The 22,413-nt window shown below is 37.0% G+C and overlaps 2 protein-coding genes across 2 annotated transcripts in view; both read right to left on the minus strand.

Annotated features, from left to right (window-relative positions):
* Positions 1-17,047, minus strand: part of LOC108653664 (uncharacterized) — a 73,491-nt gene extending 56,444 nt beyond the window's left edge. Inside the window, exons 1-2 of the mRNA XM_089261889.1 lie at positions 15,674-17,047; positions 12,000-14,027 (exon numbers count right to left, since the gene is read on the minus strand). Coding sequence (XP_089118015.1) covers positions 12,000-13,145 — 1,146 coding nt within the window. The 5' untranslated portion in view covers positions 13,146-14,027; positions 15,674-17,047. The remainder of the gene's footprint in view (positions 1-11,999; positions 14,028-15,673) is intronic.
* A 2,683-nt stretch (positions 17,048-19,730) lies between these two features.
* On the minus strand, positions 19,731-22,090 carry cn (Kynurenine 3-monooxygenase cn). The gene is made up of 3 exons (XM_018104906.3): positions 21,860-22,090; positions 20,132-21,229; positions 19,731-20,063 (listed from the first exon to the last, which is right to left on the minus strand). The coding sequence occupies exons 1-3, from the start codon at positions 21,947-21,949 to the stop codon at positions 19,818-19,820; spliced, it is 1,434 nt and encodes a 477-aa protein (XP_017960395.1). The 5' UTR covers positions 21,950-22,090; the 3' UTR covers positions 19,731-19,817.
* Between the last annotated feature and the right edge of the window lie 323 nt (positions 22,091-22,413).

Genomic DNA, 22,413 nt, shown 5'->3' on the forward strand with positions numbered 1-22,413 from the left:
AACTATATGTATATACATATATGGAACTATAGAAGGGCTCGGTTTTCTAGAGAGGATCTACTAGAGAAGACTAGGCACGCTTTTGTACACATTTTGAATTTCCAATTTCAGTTTCTAGCTCTACAATAAACCGCTGGAGCAGATCCCTCTATATATACTACATATAAACTATATGTATATATATAAAACTGCAGAAGAGCTCGGTTTTCTAGAGAGGAACTACTAGAAGATTAGGCACGCTTTTGTACACACTCCGAATATCGAATTTCAATTTTCTAGTTCTACAATAAACCACTAGACCAGAGAGACCCTCTATATATACCACATTCCACATCATCCGCCCACACACAACGAATATACCCTCTTCGCTCTCCAACGGACAACAACAAGAGCAGCAACAGCAACCACGCAGTCCAATTGTCAGCACTTAAGTATTGATAAGCCCCTTGCACTGATAAGCTAGCGACCACAGCCCATGAAATTTCCCCCTCCACCCACTCTCTCTTTCTCTCTTTCTTTCACTGTGCCTCTGCTCTGCTCAAAAAGTAAAACTAATCAAAAGTGAAGCAAAAGAAAGGCAGAAGCCCTTGAGAATGAGCAGATAAGCTGCACTACAGAAATTCATAAATGCCAAAGTCAGTTAACATGAACCGGACTTGAGCCGAAGGCTGCGAAGATGCAATGACAGTAGCCTGAAAACTAAAGCTCAAGATGAAGAAGAAGAAGAAGCTGAACACGAAGCGCGGTTGAGCTGTCAGCTGAGAGATGCGCTTGAGGCATAAGGGAATTATGTTCAAACAAATTTCAATTCAATTATGCTTGGAGATATTTGGCTAGGCCTTATTTATTGTTAGTTATTATTAGATAGATATTTAGATATTTGGGTGAGCATTATTTATTGTTAGTTATAATTAGATATAATATCAAATTAAAATTGATATTATTTTATTAAGTTTTTTTTCAGTTTCTTGTTAGAGAACTTAATATGTTTGTTACATTTCTTAAAGTTTTATTTTCATGTGCTTTAGGTAAGCTTTAAGTAAGCTTAAGTTAGCTTAAGTGCTTTAAGTAGCTTTATTCATTTACATTTTCTAGTCTCTCATTTGGCATTTTCTGCATAACAGAGCTTAGCTTTTTACAGTTCTTTGTTTCACATTAACGTTCAAATTAAATTAAACTTTAAAGGCGTTAACATTTAGTTACAGTTCATTACTGCTGTAAATTATTTTTAGAGGTAAATCAAGCTTAAAATTGCAGAAACCAGCTAGCTTTGCATATAATGAACTTTCAAGCAGTTTGCATAAATTAACTTGAATATTCTAAGCAGCTAAACTTAAACCTGACTTGTGTTGAATGAAGCTTTATAATGTGCTTTCTTTAATCTCGTATTAATCATAGCCATCTCAGTTCTAACCAAGAATTTAGTTTGGCCAAAGCATTGCATAATGCAGCTTTATAATGAGCTTTCTTTAACATAGTATTAAGCATGGTCATTTCAATCCTAGCCAAAGCTTTGCTTTGCTTTAACAAGACTCCATAAATGATCTTTGATGCTTTTCAATCAAGACTGAAGGCTTAAAGCTGTATTTTAATCCAATAAAATTCACATTGATTGTCAAAACTCAATATATCTTCCATAGTACATCAATATTGTTGCTTAAAGCTATTCCAAAACTCGTTTTAATGCTTTCCAGCTCCTTTATTTTGATTACAGCTCTCATGTTCCATCTCAGGCTGAATTAGCTTTACCACAATTATACTGTAAGCCATACTTTTTACTCTTTTCTTGCAGTCTTCTACTCTTGTCCTCTTCTGTTTAGCTCTGCTCTTTCTCTGTCTGCTCAGGTTTATTGCTTTGAAGCACCGCCTTCGCTGTTAATGCTGATCTTTGGCCGCAAGCTATGTATATTTAATACGATACAAGTGGAGCTTGCGGCTAGTGTCATTGAGCCATGGATTGCTGATCTACGCTCGTTTGGGCCGTCTGGCTTAAATGTCAGCCAAAGCTGGCTAAAAACGTCAGCGGTGCATAAAATGTTAAATGTCTCCCTAAATACCAATTGGAACGCCTCTATCGTAGCTTCAAATTTGAAAGTTTTTGCATAATTATAGTTTATATATATATAATAATATTTGCACATAAAGAAAAAAACAAATGACAACTAAACACATATTTTTAAACAATTTACCAATTTGCTAAACTTAATAATAAAAAATAAAAAAAACTATATATAAGACATACTGTTGCGGCCTTCTCGCCTCTGCTCTGTGTGGCAAACTTGCAACAGCAGCGGCAGCAACTACTTGCAACAACAACAACAACAACGACGACGACGACGACGACGACGACGCGACGATTGCAAGTCGAGAGCTCAGATTAGGCGAAAAAATTTGAAAGGTGCACACACGAATGCATTGCAAGCATTTTGAACAAAGAACTACAACAACAACAACAACAGCAACAGCAGCAGCAGCAACAACAACAACAACAACAACTCTTTGTCTGTCCGTCTCTTGGTTCGTTTGTCCGTTCGTCTGTTTGTCTTTAGCTTAAAACACAAACATAGACAAACAACATCGTCAGTCAGCTGCAGCAGCAACAACAACAACAATCACAGCAACAACAACAACAGCAACATTGCTTGTAACATGCCTTGCATACATTTGTTGCTATGTGATTAAATTCGTAGCCTAAGTGAGCATTCACATCCTTAAGATGCGTCTGCTGCCATGAGTTGTATAACAATCGATAGCGCCAGCAATCGATAATTTAGCTGTTCGATTCAAGTGGATTGCGGGTGCTTAATAAATCAGGAAATAATATCAGGAAATATATATATGTATATGTATATGAAATTTATTTTGACAGGCTGTAACGATTCATTTCTTATAGCTAGAGACTGTTTGAAATTAATCGATAGCATTACAATCCTATGGGAGTTAGGTAAAGGAACTGCTACTTGTGAAAAGTAAGTATAAGAGTTAAAGATTTGATTGAACAAAGAAAAATATTGATAACAATAAAGCCATTCAACTTAAATACATTAAGTTAGTCGATAACACCATATCGATAATATACGATAACACTCTGCCGATTAGATTTCCTTACTATAAAGAAGGTGGAGTAGGATTTGATTGGCCAGAGCATAGTATATATTATACAAAGAGCACATTAAATATTGATAGTAAAAATAAACAGACTTTATTTTCCTGTATCAAAAAAAATATGTAAAAATAAGAAAAAAATTCGAGATATTATTAAAGCACACCTCGCATAACATTACTTTGTCATTTTGTAACTTGAAACTCTTTAAACTTGAACTAAATTTGTGCGAATAGATATAGCCATAGCTTTACCCAGTCATTGTGACAGTAACATTTTGATAGATCTGCCCCGGCAATAATAATTCAAATAATTTTTCAAAAATATTTCCATAATTATATTTACATATTACATAAGACAGAAACTTGTTCTATCAAGCTTTAGCGACTGCACTATGCGCGTTCAACTTAAATTAAAAAAAAAAAAAAAAACCTCGCTAGCTAATCCAAATTAAAGCCAACTTCAGGTCTATTCAGATATTCAAATATCTTTTTATATACACATAGACAGAAATTCCACAAAACCAATATACTTTGCCTCCCAACTCATGAACAAAAAACAAAAAGAAGTACGTGCCAAAAAAAAAACTATCTACAGTTATCTTCGAACAAAAAAAAAAAAAAAAAAACCGAGTGATAAATTAAAGTTGAAGTTAGAAAAGCAACAACAATAAAACAAATTATGATGCAATCTTGCATAGACGATGATAAATTGTTTTTTTTTTTGCATAATATATGTATGTGATATGCGAGTCAAGTGTTTAGAAGAGAAAAAAATAGGAGTTTCAAGTGTTATTTAAATCTATAAATACATGCCTATATACTTTGATTAAGTTGAAGTACAGATGAAAATTATAAATTAAAATTTAACACATACATACATACATACATATTTATGTCAATCAAATATTCTACACAATCTGTAAGAGATTTCTCTTATCATTTCACGGTCTCTTTCTGCAGCGGTTATCATTATTAAATATACACAAATATATTTATTCATTCATTTATATATAAATATTTATACATGATATTTATTTAGACTTTCATTCATTTGCTTTTCTAATCTTGATTTAATTTAAGGCATATAACATTGTTGCATAGCTCTCGCCTCATGTCAACTCGGGTCAGTTTTTGTCTCCCTCTCTCTCTCACTCACTCTCTCTCTGTCTCACTCTCCCTTTTTGTCTTTCTCTAATGACACTAATTGTGTCTCTCATTGTTTGGGTAATGCAATATGCCATGTCGCGTCTTACACAAAAGCTTCTAATTAGCTCAATTCGATCAAAGGTCAAATTAGGGCTTTTGTCTTTATGTCGTCTCTGCTTTCTGCTGTCACTCTCCCTCTCTCTCTCTCTCTCTCTCTCTCTCTCTCTCTCTCTCTCTCTCTCTCTCTCTCTCTCTGTCCTCTCTTTGCCATTTGACAAGCTTTTAAGCAGAGCTTTCGAATCGAGTTAGCGTAAAGTGCAAAAAGTGCTGCCTAGTTTTAGGCTAGATTTAAAGATTGCTTTAAGCAATAGCTTATCATATTTTTTTAATGCATACTTTTCTGAAATTCAATATTTTCGTATTCCGAAATTTTATAAGACTGCAGCGTCAGTATATTATAAGAAGAATACTTTAAGACAAACCAAATAACAAATCAATTAAAACATAGGCCTAGTTTAGCCAATCAAAAACCACTTACAAATGCAAAGGCTAGAATTATAGAGGATTACAGCTATCATTAGCTATTATGGAATAACTATAGCTAAACTTTATTACACAGAGTGCACTCGTACATTGACCTTAAATATATTACATAGATAGCATTATATATATCAGTAGGTAATACCAGAAAGTTCCAGCAAAGAAGTGCTTAGAAAGCGTCTATTGATAAAGTAAGTGGGCGGAATTACAAGCAAAGTAAATAAGTCAGTAGGTTTAGAGCTATCAGTGATGTGTAATTAAGTTATATCGGTTAAGTATATTAGTTACATATGTCTATATGTCTATATATGTCTACATGTCTATATGTAATATGTGTAGAAATTTCACTGTGGAAACATTTAATCTCGATATTTCTTCTTTTCAGATAATTCTAGATTTTTTCTTGATCTACATGCGCTCTCTCTCTCTCTTTGTCTCTGTCATTCCCTCTGTCTTACTCTCTTTTGTCTCTCGCCTATATTTCTCATTCCTAGCTGTCTCTCTTTTCATTCTATTGAGCCTCATGTTACTTTCTCTATTTTCTTTGATAACTCCTTTAACTTTCCTTTTTTTTATTTTCTCTCTTCACTCGAGCCCTTCCCTCTCTCTCTTTTCCGATAATTCTCGTTCATTTTTCTGCTTCTCTTCTCTCTCTTTCACTATTTCTCTCTCGTTCTTCCGCCTCTTGCCTATCTCCTTCTTTCTATCGACCCTCCTAATAATCCTTACCGCCTTTTCTTGCTATACCTTCCTTTCCTTCTTTTGTTGATGGCTTGTCTCTCCTTTTTCTTTTGCTTTTCTCCTTCTACCTCCTCTCCCCCCTTAGTTCTTATCTGGCAAATCACCTGTCCAATAAATATACTCTTGCTATTCATATTTTTGACACCTTTCTGTAGACAATGAGCTGGCATTTAGCAAATCTTTTGAATAAGAGACGATTGTAAATATTTCCATTTTATGATCAACAAATCATAAACAATGCACATTTGCGACCATGTGGCACTTTCTAAGCCACGAACTCACTTTTGCACACATCTAAAGCAGGTAAATATTATTTTGATTAAATATTTTGTCTTGATACTTTTTTCTTTTCCTTTCTTTTTTTTTTTTTACTTTTGTTTTTGCTTTTCACAAGTGTGATAAGACCAAAAAAAAAAAAACAAAACGTGATAAGTTATCATAGGCATTACCATTATCATAATTATTATTATTATCATCATCATTATCACTATCATTATTATTATGCTCATTATCTGAATTTCTTCACTTGTGCTGCTGCTGTCTTGGCACTTCTTGAAGTCCATTTATTGGCCAAGTCAGCAATAAATTCCACGACGCAAATTATTATATAAAATAAAGACAGGCAAACAGCAAGTGAGAGTGCATTGAATGGGGCAGTGTACATGACTGGCAGATACTCTGGATGGACACAGCTGTGAGCCGAGGCTATAAAATCAAGTTGAGCTTAGAGTGACAGAAGCGTTTGGCTCATAAAACCGTTAATACCACATTTCAACTGCATCTAATGGACATAATAATAATAATATTAATGACTATATGCGCACGTTGTTAACTTTTTTGTTTTGTTTTGGCCTTTTTGCGAAAGCAATTACTTGAGTAAGCGTGGGCAATACGGCTCAAAATTCACACACAGCTGCGGCTGACGCAAAAAAAAAATACTAAAAAAAAATAAATAATAAAAAATGAATGTGAAACAATTAACGCTCTAGCCACGATCTGCTCGACTTTTGAAATACCTGCACCAGGGCCAAACAAAATTAACTCTAAGCAATTTCACAAGATAAATATGCTAGCCCTTAGCCAAGACGCAAACCAATCACAGCTGCTATCCGTGACTTAAACCAATAGCATGCTTCAAGAGTGAACTAAGCCTGAGTTATAAATTAGACATATCGACAGTCCAGCCCATGCACGCATATACTCCTTTTGCATTCAACTGCCTGCAGCACGTGTAAATAAATAATTTTTGCAAACAATCTGCACAAGAAAAAAAGTAAACAGGAATGCCGTAAACAAAGAAAAGAAACAGAGGCAAGCACGTCATAAATATTCTGATATTTGCTCAAGAGCTATAATATATTTAGAAACACATTGATTATATAAAAGAATGGGAATTCTGAGGAGTTGAGATAAGCATAAGTGATAGACTAAAAGATACCATAGTGAAAATAAAAATTCCCAAAAATATAAAAAGTCCGCAATAAATAAAAAATAATAAAAATAAATAAATAAAATATGCTATGCCCTTGAAAAAAATTCATTCTCAATAATTTGAATTATTGTGTACATTAAAAAAAAAAATTTTATAAAATATATGGTCAACTCATAATTTAAAAAAAAAATTCCGCTAAATCGATACAAAAAAAATGCTATTCCCTTGAAAAAAATGCATTCTCTATAACTTGAAATATATATAAAATATATAGTCTACTCACAATTTAAAAGAAATAAAAAATCTATATAAATTAATACAAAAAAAAAGCTATTCCCTAACAAAAAATTCATTCTCAATAATTTGAATTTCTATGTAAATCAAAAAATATATATAAAAAATTTTGAGTCTAGTGACAATTCCTATAAAATAGACACAAATAAAATTTCAAAATGTTTCGGGAAAAATAACTCATTGAAGAATTCTCTAATATGAGCTTTAAGGCACGTCGTTGCTCAAGTTCATATTGCTATCAAATATAAATATGTATAAATACATATTTGGTACATTATAATTAAGAAATCCCCAAGTGTTTTTCAGGTCCTACATCGCAGCTGTTTTTGTTGTTGAAATTTAATTAGTGAAATATTAGAGAGCTGCGCCTTGTTTGTGCCAAACGAATCATAACTGACTTCATTCAGGCTTCAGCGAGAACATCCATTAAAACAAATCAATTTTTATATATATTATATATTGATGAGATATATATATATTTTTAGTATATATGCATGTATATATGTACATGTTTGTTAGTACATCTGTGTATATATGCATATACTATTATCGATTGAAGTCGTTTGCTGCTTGACGTAAGCGAGAATGAAACAAAAGTTGCAATATTTGTAAGAGCCTACCTAATGACTGTAGATTTATTTTATTTTATGTATTTAATATAATTTTAATTTTAAATATATATTTTGTTGCTGATAACAAACACAGCGCGTATATTTAAAGTTATTTGAAAAATTCCCCATTATATATACATATATATATCTGTCTATATATACTTCACTTTTAGTCTATATGCGTATAGAGGGCTAGAGAGAAGAGAGTAGAGAGAGAGAGAGAGCAAAGTGTTTTTGTTTTGATGGCAACAAGTCTGTTGCCTGTTTATCTTATCTTTCACGCCAGTTCATTTCCGCTGGCCAGTTGATCAGCATTTGCCACGTGTTCGACAGCACGAACCCCACTGTGCGCCCAAAGCTCTGCTCACGTGAGAGCGAGCCGAAGAGAGTATTAGAAGCAAGAGAGGCACTAAGAGAGTGAGAGTGAGTGAGAGCGCTGGCTAGCTTAAATGATTCACATCCAGATGAAATTAGAAAACAAAAAAAAAACTGCTATAATAAAGTCTTAGACTAGCAACCATGCTGAACTTTAGGCGCAGCTGAGTCCATTACTCTAGGGCTTATCGTATATACTATGTATATATATTCTTACATCCTCCACTAGCAGCAATAAGCTCTTATGCAACTTCACTTGCAGCTTTACAATTCTAATTGAATTTGCACGGCTTGAATTAGACATTCAAGTGTATGCAAATACAACGGAAAGATCAAGTTTCCAGGAACTCTATTTCATATTATTTATGAATAGTAAATGGAAATTATGAAAAGAAGAAATAATATAACCTATAGAAAACTGAGCCATCAGCTCTAATTTCTATAACTTATGCGAGAATGATTAATAAAATCTTAATAAAAAAATTCAATAAATATCTCGCACTCGGAAATTGCCTAATCATGCTTTTAAAACAAAAATTCTGTGCGTTAAAGAGCTTAATTATGCAAGGATTTATATTTTTAAAAAAATATCAAGTCTACATCCAAGTCAAGTTACCAGATCATTGATAATCAGACTGGCAGACAGACAAGACTGTATCAATACAGCCCTTATCAACTATATTTATACAAAAAAAAAAAAAAAACTTCTATTGTCTCTGTCTCTCTCACTCACTCACTCTTGACACATTTGCAATTGGTTCAGCTTATTTAAAAAAAAATAATGGTAATAATAATATTAATAGTTGGAGCACTTGCTTCACAATGTGTGTTAAGATTGTTTGGATAGAATTTGTATGGTGAAGGTTAGCTTTTATTTAGCTTTCAGGTGCTTGCGACAGTTGTTTAAACTATGTTGCTTAATTCGTGACTATTGACACGGCGCTGTCAATTGTTTAAACAAAAGCAAAGAGACCAAAAAATTTATTTGCATTTTGGTAAATTTTTGGTGTTTTTTTTTTTTTTTTTTCATTGTGTTTTCTACTCTCGATCTTCATCCCAAGTGGTAAAACAAGTTTCCCTTTTCGCATACATTTAGAACTAGTTTTCGGTATGTCTTTAAAGGTAATCAAACAAACTAAGCAACAACAACTAAGACTGACGCACATGCTAATCAATCGACAAGACGATGAAGAAGAAGAAGAAATAGAAGTAGCAGCAGTAGAAATAGCTTAAGATCATATACTACTACTACTATATCAAAAATATATTGGGCGATGCTATTTTTTCCACATATGCAGATGTAGAAGCTAGACAAAAATTAACATAAATCAAATATTTTATTGAGCTTTTATTATATTGTTTTAATTTCTTATTTTATTTAAATATACATATATATTTGTATTTCGATATCTATTTTGTTTTCTCATATAGACACATGTCTGTTGTTTCGATTTCTTAAATATATTCCAAGGCTTTGCAATTTCCGCATTAAAGAAAATATCTATCAATCCAATAAAGCAGCTCTGTCAAAATCGGCACACAAAATGTTAGATGAAAGACCAAAACAAAACAAAGCGAGACAAGATGTGCTTAGGCGAAGTTTAGATACCCTTGGGAATAATGTGTGCATATAATATATAAGAATATGCAGTTAGAAGCAGAGATCCGACTACGAAAAGAGGTTTATGTCAGCTCTATGATCTCAACTGATCTTATTGAACTCGCATATAGAATATTAGCCAAAGTCGAAAAAGGAGAGAGTTCTGAATGATCTTTAAATTTATAGAACTTTAATATAGGAATAATATATCTTTTAGATTTAGCTGTCCGACTTTGATAAGAAACTCAAAAGCTTCAACATTTCTATATATAGCTAAAGAGCTCTATACGAAATGAAATGATTAATGATCGTAATATATATTGAAGTTTAGTCGAAATTCAGATTGCATTTCGTCAATAAATGAAATATAACTATGATGGCTGTCAATAGTAGTGGTTAGACGTTGATAAGAAATTAAGTTCATTTAAGTGAAGTTTAGTTATATGACAGCTACATATATAATATAGTCAACTAATATGTATAGCACTCTGATATGATATTGCTGTAGACAAAAAGCGACATCCATGCAAAATATCTAATATATAGCTACAGTCAGAGCTGAGTTCACATAGATTATGATCAAATAAAGGCAGTTCTAATGCTGATGCACTACATATTATCTATATTGATATATATCTATATATTTTCAACACTGCAATGCCCACTTTGTAGCGTAAAACAATATTTGAATGCAAATGTGTTGAACATGTCGTATACGTAATTTACTGAATACACAACACCCACCAAGTGGGTTCGTCTTTAGCCCGGTGAAAATTTATATGTACAACACAAAATGTGCATTGATAAGGAATGCCTTAACCAACTTAAGCAATCCCGTGCAAATAAACAAGCTTTGTAATATATATAAATTCCCAGTAAATTGCAAAAAAAAAAAAAAAAAAAATCTGTAAATACTAGAAACAACTTGAATTGGCTAAGCTCTGTGTGCTATATGTAGCTATTAGCTAATATAGAGGTAATTTCATTTGATTCTGTGATGCATATTGAGATGACTAATCAAAGACAGCAGCACTCTCTCTCTCTCTCTCTCTCTCTCTGCCACACCCTCTCTCTCTCTCTCAGCACCTTTTTGTTTGTCTTATCATCCAATTGCCTTTCCGCCATTAATTAGAACTGCTTCCTTAGGTAGCGCTGATTAGAAACGAACTTCTCGAATCTTTATGTGACAATAACAACAACAACAACAATGATATAAGTGGAAAGTTACTAAAGATTACGCAGTCTATATGGTTAAAGTTATGCATCACGTTTTTAACATAAAGCTTTGTCAATGCAAAATCTTTATCAACATAGATCAGTTATGCCATATCATTTTATGGATCTGCGTATAACAGACGTATAGATAATAAGAAAAAAACAGAAAACAACAAATGTTTTATGGAAAGAGTTATCAAGGCGCGAGTTATACAAACTTCATTTTTTGTTGGTATCTAATCTATAAATAGAAATTATGGCATGACTGGAAACTTTTCTTAGAATGAAATATATCAATTTCTACTTAGAGAAATTGCTAGAGTTATAAGTGGAAGAGGATTGCTTATTGATTGGGAACAGCACTGTTCAACTTGAAGTAGAACAGTTTATAACAGCACTTTAGAACAGTTCTCTTGAAAATTAGAAAGCTTCGTGAACTAAAAGTCTTAACAATCCTTATACATATATAAAATTCTATTTAATATATATGAAATGATATGAGATGAAATCTGATTGCATACTCTATTAGTTTATAACAGTTTATAACAGTTCAAAGCATTTTATAGCACTATAGCTATAGTTTATTATTATAAATGTTAAGTATTCATCATGAGAAATAATAGATTTATAGTCTAATCTAATAGATTTATAGTCAGAATTTGTTATATATAACACTTTGTATGATGATACGCAAGTTAGGAATCACTTAAACTTTCTCATTCCCAAATAAATGCCTTAATTAAAAATTGCCTTAAAATGTGATCAGCCAAACAAGTTTATGGCCAATAAATATCAAGAATGTGAATCAAAACAAGTTTCAAGAATTCTAATCTCAATTAGTAAGTTAATTTATATAATATATCTTATATATGATATATATATATATATATATATATATATATATGTATGTATATTATATTTATAGATCGTTGCGACTCACCTGCATTATGGGATAGGCGATGCGTGCTTTGCCGAAACGTTCTATGATGGTCAATTTGCTGGCACTGGCTATAACACCTGCGATGTTCGATGAGGAGAGAACGGGACGCAACGGCTGGACAATAGGCACAAAATCTCGATTACGTTCCGCAAAGGTGCGATCAAATGAATTACGTCGATCGCTTTGCGAACGTCTATAGGGCACATTATTGCTGCCATTATTATTGCTGCTGCTGTTGCTGCTGCTGCTGTTGCTGTTGCTGTTGCTAGCTGCTGCTTTCGTTGTATATTGAGAGACGCCCATATATGATTTGGATTTACGATATTGTTTGCCTGTATAAACGATAGCCGTCTCCAGCTGCAGTGACTGCAGCGGCTGTGGCTGCTGTGACTCCTGCTGCTGTTGCAGCTCGCTGCTGCTGCTGCTGCTGCTGCTGCTGCTGCTGCTGCTGCTGGCGCTGCTGATGCTGCTGTAGCTGCTGCTGCTGGCCTCCGAGCTGGCGCTGCTGGTGGAGGCGGATGAGGGCAGCAGGCCAGGCAGCATAGCTGGCTTCGAGCATTTGGCACAGGGCACGGTCAAGGCCGATGTTAACAAATCATTGGAGCTAACTTTGGTAACAAGCGCTGTTGTTGTTGCTGCTGTTGCAGCTGTTGCTGTTGCAGCCACTGTTATTGATGTGTTGCTACATTTGTTGCTGCTGCTGCTGCTGCTGCTGTAGCTGTGGCTATTTAGCTGCAATTGTTGCTGGCTGCCGCTACTACGCGATAGTGGCTGAAAGAATAGCTGCTGTCGCTGTCGACGTGACTTTTTGCTGCTGCGCTGTTGCTGCTGTTGATGTTGCTGTTGGTTGTGCTGTTGTTGTTGCTGCTGTGCTTTGTTGTTGCCCGCCTTGGCACGCGTTGCTTGGTTGTTACATTTATTATTTGCATTTTTAGTCTTTTCGCTGGCTTTCAGTTGATTGCCGCCGTTACCGTTGCCGTTGCCGTTGCCATTGCCATTGCTATCGTTGTTGTTGTCTTTGCTGTTGTTGTTGTTATTTGGTTTGTTAATTTGTAGCACCTGTTGCTGTTGCGACCTCTCCTGTTGCTGTGTCGCTAGTTTGTCCTTTTCCGCCTTCGCCTGTTTCCCTTGGGCTTTGTTTACCATTTTCACAACGGTAACGTTGTCGTTGCACTTAAAACTTGTCCAGCCGTTTTTATGGATTTTATATTTTATTCTGATTTTCCACTTGTATTAATAAATTTAATTTTTTTGTAATTTTCTTGTATTTTTGTGGCGTTTTTTTTTTTTTTTTTTTTTTTTGCTTTTTATTGGTTTTGCGCTGCTACTAAATGTGCCTCTGTGCTTGTTCTATGCGCAATTGGCTTTGGTCGCTATTTCGCTTCACGAGCTGTAGAATTACTGTTGCTTTTGCTTCGGCGCTCTCTTAAGCTTAAGCTCGCTCTTTTGCGCTCTCTCGCGTTCGCTGTTACTCAAGCACTTGGGCACGCACACAAACGCGCATGCACACACACAAACATCAACGCACGCACGCACTCACACTGTTCGAACACTTTGCACTCTCTCGCGGGCTTGCTCGGCTTGTTGTTGTTGTTTGTTATTGTTTCTAACTTGCCAAAGCTTTCTGGTTTAGTTATTGCCACGTTTTGTTGTTATTGCAATTGTGCGTTTGATTTTTTTGCTTTCTATTTTTATTTGTTTTCTTCTTTCGCCGAGTTGTTTTTGTTTTTATTTGATTTTTACTTTTGTTGAAATCGGCGTTGTGCTCGACGCCGCGATTTTTTATTAAATGAGCTTTTGTTGTACCTTTGCAATATTTATAATCACAAAATTCATTAAATTGCGCCTCGTTGTTGTTGTTTCAGTTGTTGTTGTTTGGTGGTCGCACTTGCTGTATTTGTTATTGTTGTTATTGTAGCTCGGTGTTTTTTTTTTTCTTTCACTGGCTCTGACGGACGATGTATTTCGTGAATGCGCCTTTTTTTCTCTCACTGCGTCCTCTGTTCTAAATGTTTGCCCTATTTAATGCTACCAATGGGTGAAAGAGTGAAAAAAAGAGAGAAATTATAAAAACAATTAACTATTGTCTTATATATGTATGTATGTATATTTTAGCATATTCTCCTAGTAACCTTGTTGCCGCTGTTTATCACATTTGCTGTGCACTCGTCTTAAGTTTTACTGTGTGTGTGTGCGTGTGTGTGTGTGGGGTCGACTTTGTTGTTGTAAAGAAGTTAAGCAAAGTGCGCGGCATATTTACGCTTAGTTTTTGTTGTTTTGTTTTCGATTGTTTTGCTGCTGCCATTATTGTTGTTGTTATTGTTGTTGTTGGCGTCATTTCCAATTCCAACGCGCAATTTCTATTACTTTCGACAAGAATAACAACAATTGGCTTGCCATTTTTGGCGTTCTTTTACTCTCTCCCCTCGTTCACTCTCACTCACTCTCTTACTCTGTCTCTCTCTCCCTCTCTCGCTTAGTCTGTGCCTCTGCCGCTCTGTGGCCCAAAAGATGATGTAAGTTTTTTTTTCAGATACATATTGATATGTATTTATGTATGTACATATGTAGGTAGGCTTGCGCGTATATATCGCAATGTTTTTGCATTCCCAAACGTGTGTGTGTGTGTGCGTGTGTGGGTGTGTGCTATTCGCAATTGCTTTTATTACGGGCTTTGGGTAAAGCGCTTAATTAGTTTGCCGTCTAAGAATTGGGGATTTTTATGCCATAAAGTGCAAGATTGTTAGCTGGGAATCCCAAGATATACATAGATAAACGGATGTACGGATGGAAGAGCTTAAGGCCCTATTTACACTAATTACTGGTATGATTGCAAAAAGAACTTCTAGGTATATCAAATCGCATCATATTCCACGTGACTCAACATTGACAAATAATCAACAGAAAAAAACGAATGGAAAAGTGGAATATAATTGGACTATAAAGACAAATTAGTCATAAGATATATAATATATAACTCGGCGGGACAAAACTTTACCTCATAGAAGACTGTCGGAATATTCGAAATATTTTTCTAATCTCCTTGGTTGGATAACTGGAACCTTAAATAGCTCTTCATGCTGACACTTATTGGTTAGCATATGATTCGCATTTGGCGATTTGTTAATGGCTGACAAAAGCTAAACAGCTTCAGGGATTGTCCAAGAAATCTCCTCAATCAGAACGGAATTTAAAAATTTTTTGATTACATGCTGTTTAAAGTTACTGAAATGAATATTTTGTCATCGATTTGAAATTGTTAGACAATTTGTGCTTTGCATTTCTGGCCTGCTATATGAAATATCTATTTCATATAGCTAAGATTTAAATGCCAGAGTATGTATATAGGAAAGCCTTTAAACATGCGTCAGGGCCAAGTTCCCAAAAACGGAATGAAGGTGAATTTTGTTTCAGCCCAAGCCGGAAATGACAGAAATGAAAGAGAAAGAGATACACGTGTTCTAACAGAAAGAGAGCGAGAGAGAGAGAGAGCGAGCAAGAGAGCCGAAGAGAGAGAGGGAGTATGCAAATGCTTGTGCGTTTGTTGGGGTGGGCGCTTTTTTTTTTTGGCAACCCGAGACCCGGCAGCGTCATCTGCAGCGCGATCACGTAGTACACATCTTGCTAGTTACGATATTTTGATAAAGTTCGTTGGTTTCTTTTGTAATATTTACCTGCTGAATTGAGCGATAAGTCGTGCTTTAATAATTCTTATCCGAATTCTCAAGATGCAGATCGCGATGTGTAGTGCGAGACACGTAGACGAATGCGCGTGATAGAGACAGATAGAGAGAGTGCGACACGGAGGCAGAGGAATCACTTTTGCACTACGACCGCAACTAAACAAGGACAACGCACACCGAATGTTCGCGAAATGACGTTAGATGGCGTTTACAACGTAACGATCGAGTCGTTAGACCGCGCTTCTTTATTTGCCGTTTACTTTTTCTTCGTCGTGCAAAGAGAGTCGCGCGAATGCTCTTGGTTGACCGTTACAGTTGGAGTGACGTTATTGGTTACGGTTACACGATTACAGTCTCTGTTCGTTTTGGCTCACGTGTATATGTAACACTAATGTGAATGTATGTATGTATATTTGATTTGTATTGTATATATAGAGCAGACGCGCACACACACACATTCAGTTATTCTATTTGTTGAATTTGAATAGAGAGCACAGCACAGCCACTGTATTAAAATAAATCAGCAAGCAAAAAGAATCAACGTATATCGACATACAGATCGGAAAACGTGAGAGTGACAGCGACAGCGAATATGAGGGACAGAGATGCGGAATATTTGTATGTTGTAGAGAGATGCTGATAAATGTTGAGGGAGAGAGCGTGGAGGCAATGCAGCGACGACCCGGTGTAAAGGTGACGGAACAATTCAGCTGGCTCAAAAACGATGTTCGATGGTTTTATTTGTATTTTGTTTGTAATATTACGTGAACCGCGCGCAAGCCAACAACCGACAAGATGACTGCACTTGCTTTTTACTGTACTACACTAATGTCGACTGACAAATAAAACCCTAATTGCTTATATTCGTTTTTGGCTTTTCCTTTTACCCCCAACACATAACACATAAACACACACACGCACACAGGCAGGCAGGCAGGCAAACGCTCAGAAGGAAGACAACACAGAAAAGCGTGTGGTCAGAGCACGTTGCTCAGAAAGTTTCGAGAATGTTGTGGGCGGCAACAGCGCGTTGGCAACTAGTAGTTGGGTTCGAAATGTTAACAGCTCGATTATAATATACAATATTCGGGAGAGAGAGAGAGAGGAGCACTCACACAAGTTTTTCTTTTTGCCGCTTTCGGTTAAATCTCTCGAATCTCCCACTTTTAATTTGCACTATATTGAGCGGGAACTGTTGCTTTAATACCGTTGTTGCTGCTGCTGTTGTTGTTGTTGTTAATGGGTGGTGTCACAGCACTGATCGTCGTCGTTTGGTCCAATTTTCTGCACAATTTCCGTTACCTGCTTGCTGTTGGTCTCTACTTGAGTGTCGAACATGTGACGAGCAACTGATGGCCGTTGCTTAAGCAAAACCGTATGTTTGTACAAATCGCGGCAGCTACGCGTCGTCGCCAGCGACAGTGCACCGTGGGCCAAAGGCAAATGCCATTGGTCAACCAAGCTGTGAATAGCTCTGTACTTGTGTGGTGCACGTTTCAGCTATGTCATTAATATACTGTATGTAAAAAGTTACATAAAAGTAATGTATTTACAAATATATTTATATATATACATACTTCGTTTCGTCAAACGAAACAAGGGAAAAAAATCAAAAGTCACTCTGATGTCAATTCGATTGGTCGATAAGATAATCACGCTACTCAAACCACTGTGCGACGCCGACAATTCTAGAGAGTCAAGAATCGAAATAAAAGCAAAAAAGAAAACGAAATATAAAAAGTAAGCAGCGAAAAAGTTCACAAATAAATAAGTCGCCGCCGGCATATAGCAACAATAACCGTGTGTGTGTATGTGTGTGTTTGTGGCGAGCACATTTATATAAGCATGTTTGTATGTATATATACGCTTATATATAAATATATATGTTTGTGTATACGATTAAACATTCACATTTAAATAACAACAATTAGTCGAGTCTTTTTGCGAGAGAATGTGTGTACTGCTCTCACTGATACTCTCAGCACTCTCTGCTTGTGCCTCAGCCGCTGTCGGCAGCACTGGGTCAGTCGTCGGTTGGCGCGTCGATTGCTTTGGTGTGTTTTCACTTTTAAGCCTAGTTTTTCGCTAAGCAACATGTTGTTGGCGCTCGCTGCTGGCTACTCCCTGCGTACATTTTATGTGAGCGAAAAGTGAAAGAGAGAGAGAGAGAGAGAGGGAGAGTGAGCTTTCAACTTGAAGATCAGCCAACGCATTTGGTGCAATGTGAAATGTTGTTGTTATCTTTGATGGCGAGTCATAACGAAACACCGGCCGGCGTCGACATTGAAATAAGAGCGAAGTAGAGTGGGAGAGTGAGCGTGCGCGCGTGAAGAGAAAGCGTCGGCCTTGCGTGTCAGTGCTGCCATTTTTAATTACAGTGATGGCACTCACACATATACATTGATTTTGTTTGTATCTATTTGGTTAGCAAATAAGTGAGGTTAATCATAACAAAATACGTTTTTCTTTCATTGATATCCCGCATAAACATTCGATGTTACACGTGATATGCGAGAAAAGCATAGAATATATGTACATATGTACAAATAAAACTATGCATTTATGTATGTATTTATAAATTAATGTGCTTGTGTATGTATGTCGCTCATGCAATTGTACACTACCGTGGCATATTTTTGGCTTTGCACAATGCCATCGACTTTTTAAACGCAGCAAAAATAAACAAAAATAAATAAAAACCAAATATATGCACATACAATGTCTAGATTGCCAAAGGCGATGCGTAGTATTTTAACCACACACATATTTATGCATACATAGATACATGTACATATGTATATTTATACTTATACGAGCCATTTATTGTTCTCAAATTGTACATAAAACTATTTAAATATAGTAAGGAAATATGTTTTTTTTTTTTTTGTATAAACAAAAATGAAAAGAATCCAAAATAAATTACCTACAATTTCAATTGGAATTTTATCCGAAATCTTTCCTCCATACATACGCCGTTTAATATTATAGTTAGCATAAGACATAGCTAATATGTACAAGAAAGACAGATTATAACTGTCTTTCTCATTCACTTAGTCGCTCTTATGGCTATGTTCACAGACAACACATGCATGCATGCTCTCTTTTGCCGGCAGGCTGTCAGCTTGCACCAGTGTTGCCAGTTTAGCGTTTTTCAGGCTAGATCTAGCCTGTGTGAGAGTTGTCTCCCTAGCTGTCTCCCTCTCTATTTGTCACTGCGTCTGCCTGCATAAAAAAGCAAGGTACGAAGAAGTACTGGAAATTATATAAGTTGTCTATGTATGTATATGCAGCAGTATTAGTTTGGTATTTGTATTTAAGTAAAACGAAGCAAAAATGCTTGCAGCAGCAGAGAATATTCCCATTGGTCATTCAGTGGCACCTAGCTCAACATTTGAGTGTGACTTGGGCTTTGAGTGAAAGTCGTCCTATATAAAGGGCAGCAGCTGCAGCATTTCTTCAGTCGCCCAGGCAGTCAAGTGAAGTGAAGTGAAGTGTGTGATCGTTTAGCTAAGCCCTCAAACACGGAAGCATTACGTAGACGAATTACGTAAAGGAAAACGTAAGAAAACACGTAAAGAATTACGTAAAGGAAATACGTAGCAGCAATGGTTGAGGAAATACTTGAAACACTTGGGTTAAAGCCCAACGCCAAAAATCAAATGGACGTAATTTATATACATATGTGATTACTATGTACATATGTATATTTTGTGCATGTATGATTATTATGACCAATTATTTAATCTTTTTGTTATTAACACGACGGATTCCACTTGCGACTCACAGGACGAACGCGCACTGACTAAATTTGGCAAAAGAGCTTGCGCTTGCGCTCAGCATGCCCTCTATTTCTAGGCATGCGCAGTTAACGGGATCAAAAGCGTAAGCAATAATAGCATGCAACACAGCGAGCAGAGGAAATGCTTTATTTGCGAAAATCAAACATCGCGCATAGATGGCGCCAGCAACTCATTGGCTACTATAAAATAAAATAGTATGTAATCAGTATATATATGTATATATTTATAACAAATAGAAAACGTAAATCTATGATAATGAAATATGTTTATAAATTTAAAAACAATAAAGATAATTCAAGAGAAATGTACATTCCAAAGTTGATTATCTAAAACACTCAGCGAAACCGTCTCACATAGATGGCGCCAACGGCCACTAAAGAGCTCAACACGATCGTACCATTCAGAACTTTGCGTAGCAACTGATCCTGCCACTGACGATTCGCGATGCACTGACTGTAGGGCATGCTGGTGAAGGAGACGCTATTGTAGAGGGGCACCCACTGATTGGGAAACAGACGAAACAGCGTTGTGTCCAGCCACTTGCGACAGCGAAACGACCAGCGCTTGGTTAGATCACGCATCTGTAGAGGATAAAAAATAGAATCGATAGATAAATGGACGTGAAGTGGAAATCTGTAGCCATGCACACCTCCACATAGTTATACATGGCCAGATCACAGATGGCATGGGCATCGCGCCAGCGTGATTCCGTAAACTTTTCCAGTGCCACATCCAGCGTAAGCTGCTGATTCAGTATGGAGTTGAGCAGTGTCAGATCCTCCATGCCCGCATTCAAGCCCTGGCCATAGTAGGGCACCATGGCATGCGCTGCATCGCCTAAGATCAGAGCCTTGTCCATATAGTGATACGGCTTGCACTTGACGGACATCAAGTGCTGTGGGCGTGACTTGAAGAAGTCCTTGATCAGCTGCTGCTCGCCAATCAGAGGCAGTGCGTCCACATAGTGAGTGCGAAAGAAGTCCAGCAGCTGTTGCTGTGTCTTCAGCTGCTCAAACACTTCGAACGGCATCGAAAGCGTAACTGTGAATGATTTATCCTGATTGGGCAGAGCGATCATCATGAAGGAATCTCGCGGCCAGATGTGCAAGTAATTGGGCGGCATCTGAAATTCATTGTCCTTGGCCGGTATGCAGAGCTCCAGGTAGCCCGTGCCGATGTACTCCTGCGAGTAATTGAAGCCGGGCTGACGCACGAGCTGCTGCCGCAGCGCACTGAAGGCGCCATCGCAGCCCACAATCAAATCAGCGCTGGCGCAGATTAGCTGCTCCTGCGCCGGCTCCTGCTCCTGCTCCTGCTCCTTCTGCCTGGGCTTCTGCTTCTCCTTTCCCTGCCTGAACTGCAAGCGGCCTTCCCTGATATTGGCCTTGACCAGCTTATGCTCGAAATGGCAATGGATATTGGGAAACGCATCGCAGGCATCCAGCAGCAGCTCGTTCAGTCGCTTCCGGCCCACCGAGTACAGGCACTGATTGTTGCACGGATCGTACAGCACAATGCTGGTGCGTCCTTTCACGCTGTGCAGCATGCGGCCGCGCATGGGTATCGCTGTGGCAAGCACCTGCTGCTCCAGGCCGACGGCAGCCAAGGCCTTGCGTCCGCGCTGCGACAGCGCCAGATTGATGCTGCGCCCCTGCACCAGCTGCGCCTTGCGAATGTCCTCGCGGTACTCGTACAGCTGCACCTCGTGACCCATGCGAGCAAAGTTCAAAGCGGCCAATGAACCCACCTGGGCAGGTGAATGAATAATAGATAAATGGTAATAGATAAACTATAAAACACTCTAATGCTTTGTAGTAGCTGTAATATGATGGTATTGCATAATACTAGAGGCGTTTACAATGGAGATATGATAGATACCGTTATACGTATTTCATGATGAATTACCATAAAACTCCTAACATGTATAAGCTTCCAGATGTAAATTAATTTTACTATTTAATTGAGTGTTATATATACATATATGTATATATTAAATGCTAAATAGTAGGATAATCTTATACTCTATAGAAGGTTTGATGGATAGGATATATGGAATCAATAATAATCGATAAGTTTAGTGTAAGTATATATCATATATACATATATGTATATAAATGATTCTACGATCCATTTTTGTTGAACCTCTAGTTGTATTATAACCTAAGATTCTAAGCACTTATCCAGATGCGCAAAAACTTGGGCATATTTTATCCACTTAAGTCTGTATGCTGTCTGCTCCACTTGTTACTTATGCTTAGCTCTAATCTATGTCTCACTTGCCTGGCATTTATGGCTTTATGACAGTCAAAAAAATGCGTATTACGGCTACCAGATAATCGCCGGCCCTAACAACATGTAGTAGATAAAACTGACTTACCGGACCGGCTCCCACAATGGCTACATTTCGTCTCGTCGCCGTTGCTCCATTCCCATCCGCATAGAGGTAGCTCGTTGTGCTCTGTGACATATCTACTGCGCGGTTGCGGTTGCTGGCGACGTAGGATGGGTGGGTAGTGCTGTAGGTTCTATTGGTAGCGACGACCGTACGCTTGGCGCGTTCGCAACGAAATGGGCTGGCAGTTGGCAAGTCGGTTAGCTATAATGATAATGTGGGAAGACAGTAAATGCTATCTCTCTTGGCTGAGACGGGGCTGGAAGCACTACAAGTGACTAGCCACAATTCCCCTGTCAGTGGGCCAGCCGACAGCCAGTTGAGTTTTCACTTTCCGCCGATGGCAGTTATCAAAGGGCAATCCAATTTGAGGCAACTTGATCGTCATAAGGTCTCAGTTCAGTTGGCATTACGAACCGATTATAATTGTCAGCTGTTGTAGGTCAGCGGAAGCTGAATAGATAACTAATTCCTAATTATTCAGTGATTCCAAAAAATGGAATATTTCTGGTTTCATTTGCTGCACACTTTTTATTGGG

This window comes from Drosophila navojoa, chromosome 5 (genome assembly GCF_054131105.1).
Source record: "Drosophila navojoa isolate 15081-1374.11 chromosome 5, UAZ_NAV_1.0, whole genome shotgun sequence".
Taxonomy (NCBI): domain Eukaryota; kingdom Metazoa; phylum Arthropoda; class Insecta; order Diptera; family Drosophilidae; genus Drosophila; species Drosophila navojoa.